We start from the raw sequence: 11,084 nt of genomic DNA, 5'->3' as shown, positions 1-11,084 counted from the left end.
TAAATTTTGGTCAATGACATGAGACAAAGTATATGTGAACTGCTGTATGAAAAGTGAATTTACTCTGTAAATCTTCACCCAAATCCTAATAAAAAAAAAATATATATATTTGGCCAAAATCTACAGTTTTCTGATCTATCAATCCACAAACTCTCTCAAAGGACTGAATGAATGTAACTTGCCCATATGTTCTTTGAAAACTTATTTGCCATCTTTGGGATTGAGGTGTTTTTTACTTTAAATGTGCACAAACCATGTATTCCAGATAATTTTTACAGAACCAACCCAGAATACTTTGGGAGAACATTTCTTATATTCTATCATCTCTAAGGAGCTCTGGTAGCATAGTGCCTAGGGCACTTGACTGCTAACCAGAAGGCTGGCAGTTCAAACCCACCAGCCACTCCTGTGAAGGAAGGTTGAGCAATCTACTTCCATAGTGATACTGCCTCGGAAACCCAAGGAGAGGTCACTATGAGTCGGGTCCAACTCGACAGCACATAACAATAACATAAATAACATCATTTCTAGGATCTCTCCTGGCTTTTTCACTGATAACTGAATTTGGCTTTGAGAAATCACCTGGAACTGATTTTAAAACCCTGAATTACATACCCCCCTGGGCTATAATTTATCTGGCTTTGAAGTCTTGGTTTCATTAGGAGGAGAAGCAATCATATTTCTCAGATAGCAAATCCCCTTTAATTGTTTTACTTGTTTTATTTTTAATGTTCATTCTCCTTCCTGGAAAAGTCAGTATATTTCTTCTATGTTCTCTTCATTCCAAATATAGGTATAAAATATTTTGATATTAACTTTAGCCTTTTCTTATAGTTCATCTCAGGCTTCATATGAAAGCATCCATGTTACCCATTTGCAATGGGCTTTTAAATATCACTGTATATTGATCAATTTAAATATAAGTTCATCAGAGAGCTTATTTGCCGGATTAAGGAAATAGATGCAGTTGTTCGGCATGGAATTAACATGCTTAGAAAGACGTACACAGCTATTCCTCTCAATCTAGCAAAATGGCCGAAATCTTCATTTCCATAGCTATATTTCTCTATTCTTCCAAATTAAACAAGAAAATAACTATTTTTAACACTGCATAAATACTTTTACTGCTTTGTCAGACATTATGACCTGCCCTGGTGTAAAACATAGCTACTTGGTGGCGTCAAGTAATTCACACACCCCACCAGGCGGAAGAGAAACAGAGCCAGAGTTCAGAAAAGCTGTGTCCCCTCTGCATCCTACTGATGACTCTGAAATACTTACTTGACCAGGTCATATGGTTCAGGATATTCTGCAGTTGAACTGCATTTATTTCTGGATACTAAAGAAGAAATAGAATGACAGAAGAAAATCATCATTACTGAAGGTTCATTAGATGGTAGAGGGGACACCATCTAAAGAGGAAGACACACTATGACTGGGAAGGTCCTCTCCAGTGCATGCTCAATATGGCATATATGACCCTTCTGAGTAGAAATAAGTAACATGCATATGTTGCACAAAATGAGTGTGGCTACAAATGTAATTTAGTCTGTGCTTTATAGATGTTTTTTTAACCAGATGGCAAGTTCAGAGAACCCCAGTGGGCTAAAATCCTTAAGAACTCAAAGTGGGTTCTATATAGATACTTCAGAAGTTTCATAAATAATTTGGTTTGAATTTTATGGTTAATAAAATGTCATCATCCAAAACTCCAGATTTCAATTTTCAGTTAATCAAAAGCAGCTCTTTATATTCACCCTTGACATGAAAATATAGAGAGGAAACATAAGAGTCATAAATTTGAACTTATAAAGCTTATGTATACTCATAATATAATTTTATGATATCTATCTATAAAGATACATATTTGGATTCTCCATGGGATTTCATTTGATAAAAGGACAGCAGCAGAAAATGTTTGGAAACCACCGATATGGAAGAAAACTGTTTTAGCTCTTCTCCAGGTCACAACCCAAGTGACCTTCTCCCTAGGCTTCTCTCAGTTTGCCCTCTCCAAGCACCCAGGGCTTGTCATTGTCAATTTCTTCTCATCCTCCACCCTACCCCCATTCCAAAAATTGATTTTAGTCTCTGCCATAGTCCATTTTCTCAGTCAGCAAAGACTAAACAGACTTCCCCTACAACTAATCAATGCAGTTTCCAAGAACAGATAGACATTGCGCAGGAGCCTTCTAGAGTCAATGGCTCTACTCAACTGTTTAAAATCTTGAGAACATTAATGGGAAGTGTCAGTTTTGAGGACAGGTAATGGCACATTACAGCTTATACAATGGATCAGGCAAATGAAAGCCAATGCTCGAAGAAATTATATTCTCTAAATTGTCTCCTGTTCCACTTCCTCTACTACCATACCTTGCCAACGTACCTTTTCAAAGAGTTTGGTGAAGAATTCATCCTGCCCTTCATTTTGATCTATTATTTCCTATAGGAACAGATACAGAGAAAGACTTAATCACTCACCCGTATAAATGGACTAATATCTCATGGCTTTTAGCCCTTTTAGTAAACAAACGTAATTTTTTTCCACCTGAAGTGCTCTGTCTTCCCAAACAGACACAAAGAAGAGTTAGAAATAAGGCTGCTACTCATCCGTGAGCATGAAACAGTATCTACCCAATCCCCAATCCTCCAGCAATCACTGCTGTTGCTTACCACTTATTCCAATTAGAAATATTTGCCAATGAAACACATGAGTATTCAGAATTCATCATAACATAGAAAGATAAGCCCTGTTCTTTGAATGGTGATGGGCTTTAGCTCTTGGTTCTAGGTTCTAAGATCTTTTAAAGGCTTCACTGGGCCTATTACCTTCTTTTTCTGCCCCATCCACAGTGAAAATAAGCTAGATTCTCTGACAAGGCAATTCATTACAAAATTTAAGACAGATTTGCCTCACTAAGAAATTGGTAAACTAGTTTTCTGCCTCAGAGCAAAATAGAATTATAGACATCAGTTTTTCTCTACTGCCTGAAACAACTAAAAAACCTAGACAAACTATATGAAGCAAAGACTTTCAGATTTTGGAATCAGGCAGCAAAGTATAGTGATCCCTGAAAGAAGGGGAAACAAATGAGGTGAGCACTCAGGCTCAGGGAGGAGGCACCCACACAGAACCTGGGAGTCTCTTTGAGATGAGGAGATAGAGCTAAGAATAAGAGAAGGCCAAGGTGGCCTGAGTTCACATGGGAAAGTATCAGAGAAGAGAAAGATGCACAGAGAAAGACTTCTGGAAATCTAGTTTATGTTCCCATCCTCCAGAATGAAAGACCTTGCAATTCACAGAGTATTGCATAGAGTATGAAAAAAAGTTATGTCCTAAGTAGTGGAGAAAAAGTAACCTCAAACTAAAGGCTTCTCTAGTCCTGATAAACAAAATATAAAACCAGCTTCAAAGGATCAAACTATTTCCCAGTAACTTAACAAGTTAAAAGTAAAACTCAAGAATATGTGTAGGAATACAGAAACATCCAGCACTACCATGTTAAATTTCCCAATGTCTTGTATCCAGTCAAAATGGTCAGTCATACAAAGAAGAAAAAAATGAGCCATAATGAAGACAAAAATGAATCGACAGGAAAAATTTGATAAATGACATAGATGATAGAAATAGTAGACATGAGCATTTAACCAGATATAATTATATTCCATATGTTCAATAAGCAGAGTAAAGATTAAGCACCCCTACTTTTTAAAGTAGAAAAAAAATATATGTACTATGACAAAGTATATATATAATGTGTGTCCATGTGTGTGTGTAACTTAAACTTTTACACATGAAAAATACAATGTGTAGGATGTAAAATACACTGGAAGGGATTTTAAAAGATTAGACACTACAGGAGAAAGGACTAATTAACTTGAAGACAAAGCTATGAAATTATTTCAAAATGAAACATAGAAAGAAAAGACTGAAAAGGGAAAAATATCAATAAGGTGTGGGAAGACTTCAAGCAGACTAACATATGAATAATTGGAGTCTTCAGAGTAATAGAAAGAAAAAAGGGCACAGAAAAAATGTTTAAAGAGATACAGTAAAAAAAAAAGAAACAGGATCCATACCTCACACCACATACAAAAACTAACTCAAGATAGATCAAAGACCTAAATTTAAAGCCTAAAACTATAAAGATCATTTAAAAAAAAATGGGGGCAAGCTTAAGGACTCTAACTTATGACATAAATAGACTATCAAACAACTGAAACTGTACAACAGCAGATAATAACTAGATGACAGGGACCTCCTGAAAATTAAACACGTATGCATATCAAAAGAGTTCTCCAAAAGAGTGAAAAGAGAACCTACACTACGCAAAGGGAAATTGTTTTTGGTAACAAAATTATCTGACAAGGTACTAATCTCTAAAATTTATAAAAAACTTCTACACATCAACAACAAAAAGACAAATAATCCAATAAAAAAATGAGCAGAGAACACTAACAGACACTTCATCAAAGAAGACATTCAGTCATTCAACAAATGCACGAAGGAATGGACATGATCATTCATCATTACAGAGATAGAAATCAAAACAAGAGACATCATGTCACCCTAGCAACAACAGCAAAGTTCAAAAAACCAGAAAACAATAAATGCTGGTAAGAGTGTGGACAGATTGGAACTCTCTTCTGGTGGGATTGTAAAATGGTACAATATAAAATGGTAGAAAATGTTATGGTGCTTCCTTAAAAGGTTGGAAATAGAAATGGCATCTGATCCAGCAATGCCACTACTATGTGCACACCCTAGAGAAATAAGAGCCATGACATGAATAGATATATACACATCCATGTTAATTGTAGAATCATTCACAACAGTAAAAAGTTGGAAATAACCTAAGTGTCTGTTTTGGTACAACCTGGCGCCTATACAGATCTCCTCATTGGGTGGCCTATGTCTTCTAGGCCATCTGAGTGGAAACCTCACACCCTTGGCCTGGCAGGCCCTGTTTCTTTGCCCTATCACTTTGGGGCAACAGCTATGGACCCATCTCACTAGCCCTCACAAATGGCAGCCCCACACTCCAGAACCAAGTTAGTAAAGATCTGACTGTTTGAAACCTAGGAGGCTGTGGTGGTTCCACCCCCAGAGGCCATGGTCCTACCCTTTGAGGCTGAGGCAGCTCTGCTTCCCATTTCCTTGGTCTCTCAGCTTCTGGCAATTAATCCCCAAAGGCAACCCACTTCACCCAGAAGCTTCCTGGCCAAAGGCATTCAGCTTTCTCTTTCTACCGGCTGGCAAGCCTGTGACTTCATCTCAAACAAGTCTCCACCAATTAGTGCCCAAAGCAACCTATTCTGCCAGGAAGCCACCTGTCCAAAGGCATCCAGCTTTCTCCTCCATGGGCTGGTAAGCTTGTAGCTCTGGCTCAGCTGGTCTCAGTGCAGGGATCTTGGGTCCAAGGATGCGCTTCACTCCTATTTCCACATTTCAGGTATCTATTACAACAGCACTCCACTCTCTCAGTACCATATTCTGTTTTGGTCTTCTAGTGATGCTCTAACAGAAAATACCACAAATAGGAGGTTTTAATAAACAGCGATGTATGCTCTTATAGTTCAGGAGGCTAGACGTCCGAACTCAAGGTGCCAGCTCTAGGGGCTAGGTGAAGGCCCCTCTACCTTGGGCTTCAGCTCTGCCCCTCAGTCCCAGTCCACTGAAGCTTGAGGTTTTCCTTAAGTCAGGCAGCTGTTGGCTGCTGAGGCTGACAAACCCAAGTTCAACAAGTAAAATGGCACAATCCAAGATTATTAAGCAACATGGCAGGCCACTAGTTCAAGTCCAGAAACAGTCCCAAGATCAACAGGAAACATGGCAGATACATGCACGGTCCAAGCATGCCAAGAAGCTCAGAGACCTTTCTTAAAGCTTCTTCTTATATACTGGAAGAAGACTACATTCCTAAAACAGCTATTCAGCTGCTCACAACAGATTCCAACATGGAGCTGACTACTAGTCTCATCATGGGAATCACTCCATCCAGCTGCCAGCCATTCAAAACCAGGCCCATCCAAGTTGACATATACCCTTAACTACCACAGTACCCATCATCTGATGAATGGTTACATATACACAATGGAATACTACACAACATTAAAGAATACTGAATAGATTGCAACCAATGACATGAAACAAAATATATATGAATTGTTGAATGGAAAACTGATTTGCTCTGTAAACTTTCACCCAAACCACAATAGAAAGTTTTTTTAAATAAATAAATAAATAATGAAGAATTTGTGAAACATCTCACAACATGAATAAACCTGGAGAACATTATTCTGTGAAATTAGTCAATCACAAATATCTATGATAAGAAGACATGATAAGAATATCTATTATAAGAAGTCAAGAAAAGTCTACACACAGAAAGATACATTCTTTGATGGTTACCAGAGATGGGAGAAAAAAGGAGTGCAAATCACTAATTAGAGAGCAGACACATATTAACTTGGGTGAAGGGAAAGGCAATATACACTAAGGGGGAGGGCAGCACAACATGACCAATGGCAAAGGAAGACACTGGAAGGTGCACAAGACTAAAAGGCGACAAAGATAAATACTACTACATCGTGCAAAAAATAGTAATAATAAACAATATCTACAAGTAGATACACAAGACATGCAGCTGAACAGATGTAGGAAGATAAATGGAAGTATACCTACAAATATGTGTGTGTGTGTGTATATATATATATGTGTGTGTGTGTGTGTGTGTGTGTGTAGTAAGAAAGGTTGGGGAATCTGCTTCTGTAGTGATACTGCCTCAGAAAACCAAGGAGGGGTCGCTATGAGTTGGATCTGACTTGACGGCAGTGAGTTTGGTTATATATAAAGATAGAGATAGAGATAGAGATAGAGACATATGGTTGGCAGAGGATATTTCTATATATGTATTTGTATATGCTGTAAATATAGCCAAGGATATTGTAGAGAATAAAGGGCATGTTCTGAAAACTTCTTAGCCATAATAAAAAACCTTGAGTGAATGAGTCACTGGTCTTAGGGAGTTTGGGTCTTAGTCTCAGAGGACAACTAGATCAGTTGGCATAACACAGTTTACAAAGACAATGTTCTATATCCTGCGTTGGTGTGTAGTGACTGGGTCTTAAAAGCTTGCAAGTGGCTACCTAAGATGCAACTATTGATCTCTCCTCACCCAGCACAAAGATGAGTGAGGAAAATAAAAGACTCAAGGAAGCAATTAGTCCAAAGGATTAATGGACCACAACCTCCAGTACTCAGAGAACAGAAGAACTAGATGGTGCCCAGCTACCACTACCTACTGCTCTGATTGGGATCACAATAGAAGGTCCTGAACAGAAAGGGAGGGAAAAAAAATATAGAACAAAATTCAAAATCATTACAAAGAGCAGACTTACTACTGATGGAAACTTGAAGACTGGACCCTAAGACACCCATCAAGCCTGGAATGGAACCCACACCTAGAGATCAACTTTCAGCTAAACAGTAGACAGTTCTATAAAATGAATACTAATGCAAGGGAGGAATGTACTCCTCAGTACAATCAACCAAGTATGGCCAAAGGGGCAGCATTTGCCCCAAAACAAAGCTCAGTAGGCAGGAAGGGTTAGAAAAGTAGGGAAAATGGAAACAGGGAATCCAGGGAGAAAATGAGAAGAGTGCCATTGCATTAATGGGATTGCAACCAACGTCACAAAATAAAATGTGTATAATTTTTTTAATGGAGAACTGATTTACTCTGTAGACTTTCATCCAAACTGCAATAAAAAGTAAAAATTAAACTAAACTAAATATATTATTATCTAAATAGAAGCAGAAAGGATATTTGAAAAAAAATACATAAATTCATCAGAAAACAAGAATATAAGAGAATTTACTCACTCTTTTAAAAGGCACCTACTAAAAACCTGCAGCTACCATCATATTTAATGGTGAGTGATTTAATACTTTCCACCTAAGATTAGGAAAAAAAGCAGGAACGTCTGCTGTCACCAGTTTTATTCAACATATACTAGAGGTTCTAGATACTCAAACAAGGCAAGAAAAAGAAACAAAAGGCATATAGATTGGGAAGGAGGAGATAAAATTGTCTTTACTCATAAAGAACGTGATCATAAATAGGACATCATATAGAATCTATAAAAAAATCTATCAGAACTAATAAGCCATTTTAGCAAGATTGCAGGATACAAGATCAATATACAAAAGCCAATTGCATTTCTATATGATAACAAAAATATATTGGCTATTGAAATTTAAAAAATACAACACATAATATCAACAAAGTATATAATGCTTAGGGACAAATTTTACAAAATGGGTTTGAACCACCAGCCTTCTGGTTAGCAGTTAAATGCCTTAGGCACTACACCACAAAAATCCTTTACAAAAGATAGGCAAGGTCTATTACTGAAGACTACAAAATTTTTTTTGAAAAAATTAGAGATTTGAATAAATGTAGAATACACCATGTACATGGATCAGAAGACTTAAAAACATAAGATGTCAATTCTCCCCAAGCTGATGTATAGATTTAATGCCACTCCAATCAAAATCCCAATGAGTTTGAAGGGTATTGAGGTTATGCTAGTGGTGGTGGAATATTTTGGAGAAAGACAACAATAATGGTGGCACAACACAAAAAATGTCATCAATGTCCATGAGCAGTCAATAGGGAAATTGTTTTGTTGGTGACTGTCTTGTTTCACCACAATAAAAGAAAAAAAAAAAAAAAAACCCAACAGTACTTTTTGTAGAAATTGATAAACTGATCCTAACATTTATATGAAAATACAGAGGACCTAGAAGAGGCATACAAAACCTTAGAAAAAGAAAAACAAATTTGGAATATTTGCACTTCCTGATTTTAATACCATAAACTTCTGGCAGTTCAAACTCATCAGCCACTTCTCCGAAGGAAGGTTGGGCAATCTACTTCCGTAGTGATACCGCCTCGGAAACCCAAAGAGGGGTCGCTATGAGTCAGGTCCAATTCGATGGCACATAACAACAACAACAAACTTCAGTAATGAAGATAGTATGGTCTTGTATGGATTATTGAATGGAAAACCACTTTGCTTTGTAAACTTTCAACCAAATCACAATTAAAAAAAAAAAAAGAAAGAAAGAAAGTGTGGTCTTAGAGTCAAAAGAGACAAATCCATCTATGAGGAAGAATAGAGTTCAGAATAGAGACATATGTATGGTCAAATGTCATGGCCATTCAGTAAAAAAGGACAATCTTTTCAACAAGTGGTGCTGGAGCAATTAGATATCTCTATGGAAAAAAAAAAAATTAATAAATAAACCTGGACCCTTATCTCACATCATATTCAAAAATAAACTTGAACCAGAGACACATTGCTGTTGCTGGGTGCCGGTGAGTCAATTCCAACTCACAACAACCCTATGTACAACAGAACAGATCACTACATGTGGTAAAACTACAAAATATCTAGAAGAAAACATATGAAGAAATACTTGTAATGTTGAATTTGCAAAGTTTTCTTGAATACAACACAAAAACCATAAACCATAAGAGAAAAATCTTGATAAACAGAACATCACGAGAATTAAAAATTTTTCTCATCAAAAGACACCATTGTTTTTATTGTTATTGGTAACCCACTGCCATCAAGTCAATTCTGATTCATAGCAACCTATAAGACACAGTATAACTGTCCCACAGAGTTTCCAAAGTTATACATCTTTGTGGAAGTAGACTGCCTCATTTTTCTCCCGTGGAGCGGCTGGTGGGTTAGAACCACAGACCTTTCAGTTAGCAGCCCAATGCTTTAATCACAGCACCACCAGAGCTCCTTGATGTTGTTGTTAGATGTAGTCAAGTCAATTTTGACTCATAGCAGCCTATGCACAACAAAATCAGGACTGCCTGGTCCTGCTCCAGCTTCACAATATTTGCTATACTTGAGCCCACTTTTCCAGCCACTTGTCAATCTTATCAAAGGTCTTCCTCTTTTTTTTTCAAACCCACCAGCCACTCCTCCAAAGGAAGGTTGGACAATCTACTTCCATAGTGACACCACCTCGGAAACCCAAGAAGGGATCGCTATGAGTCAGATTCGACTAGACAGCAGTGGGTCGGTTTGGTTTTATCTACTTTACCAAACATGATATTCTTCTTCAAGAACTGATCCTTCCTGATAACATGACCAAAGAACAAGAGATGATGTCTGGACATTTTCCTTTCTAAGGAACATTCCTGCTGTATTTCTTCCAAGACAGATTTTTTTTCTTTCTGGCAGTCCAAAAGTATATTCAATATTCTTCACCAACACCATAATTCAAATGCAACAATTATTCTGTGGTTTTATTTATTCATTGTCCAGCTTTCACATGCATATGAGGCTATTGAAAGGACAATGGCTTTAGTCAGGGGCACCCTAGTGTTCAAAGTGACATCTTTGCTCTTTAACATTTTAAAGAGGTCTTTTGCAGCAGATTTGCCCAGCACTATACATCTGCCCTTTGATTTCTTGACTGCTGCTTCCATAGGCATTGATTGTGGATCCAAGTAAAATGAAATCCTTCACAACTTCAATCTTTTCTCCATTTATCATAATGTTGCTTACTGCTCTAGTTATGAGGATTTTTGTTTCCTTTATGTTGAGGTGTAATCCATACTGAAGGCTGTAGTTGTTGATCTTAATCAGTAAGTGCTTCAAGTCCCCTTCACTTTCAGCAAGCAAGCTTGTGTCACCTGCACATCACAAGTTGTTAATGAATCTTCCTCGAATCTGATGCTGAATTCTTCATATAGTCCAGCTTCTCAGGTTATTTGCTCAGCATACAGATTGACTAAGTATGGTGAAAAGATACAACCTTGACTCACTACTTTCCTGATTTTAAACCATACAGTATCCTTTTGTTGTTGTTGTTGTTGTTATGTGCCATCGAGTCGGCCCCGACTCATAGCGACCCCTCCTTGGGTTTCCAAGGCAGTATCACTACGGAAGTAGGATTGCCCAACCTTCCTTCCAAGGAGTGGCTGGTGGGTTTGAACCACCAGCCGTCTGGTTAGCAGGCAAGTGTCTTAGCCACTATACTACCAGAGCAGTAT

General features: G+C 37.6%; 1 protein-coding gene across 1 annotated transcript in view; it reads right to left on the bottom strand.

The window, feature by feature from the left end:
• CAPN14 (calpain 14) overlaps window positions 1-11,084 on the bottom strand; it is a 74,766-nt gene that overhangs the window by 16,032 nt on the left and 47,650 nt on the right. The window contains exons 16-17 of the mRNA XM_007938893.1: window positions 2,387-2,443; window positions 1,282-1,339 (exon numbers count right to left, since the gene is read on the bottom strand). Coding sequence (XP_007937084.1) covers window positions 1,282-1,339; window positions 2,387-2,443 — 115 coding nt within the window. The remainder of the gene's footprint in view (window positions 1-1,281; window positions 1,340-2,386; window positions 2,444-11,084) is intronic.

Source organism: Orycteropus afer, unplaced genomic scaffold (genome assembly GCF_000298275.1).
Source record: "Orycteropus afer afer isolate SDZICR_OR568_19922 unplaced genomic scaffold, OryAfe1.0 scaffold00054, whole genome shotgun sequence".
In the NCBI taxonomy this organism is placed as follows: domain Eukaryota; kingdom Metazoa; phylum Chordata; class Mammalia; order Tubulidentata; family Orycteropodidae; genus Orycteropus; species Orycteropus afer.
This window is presented reverse-complemented; position numbering and strand designations above follow the sequence as displayed.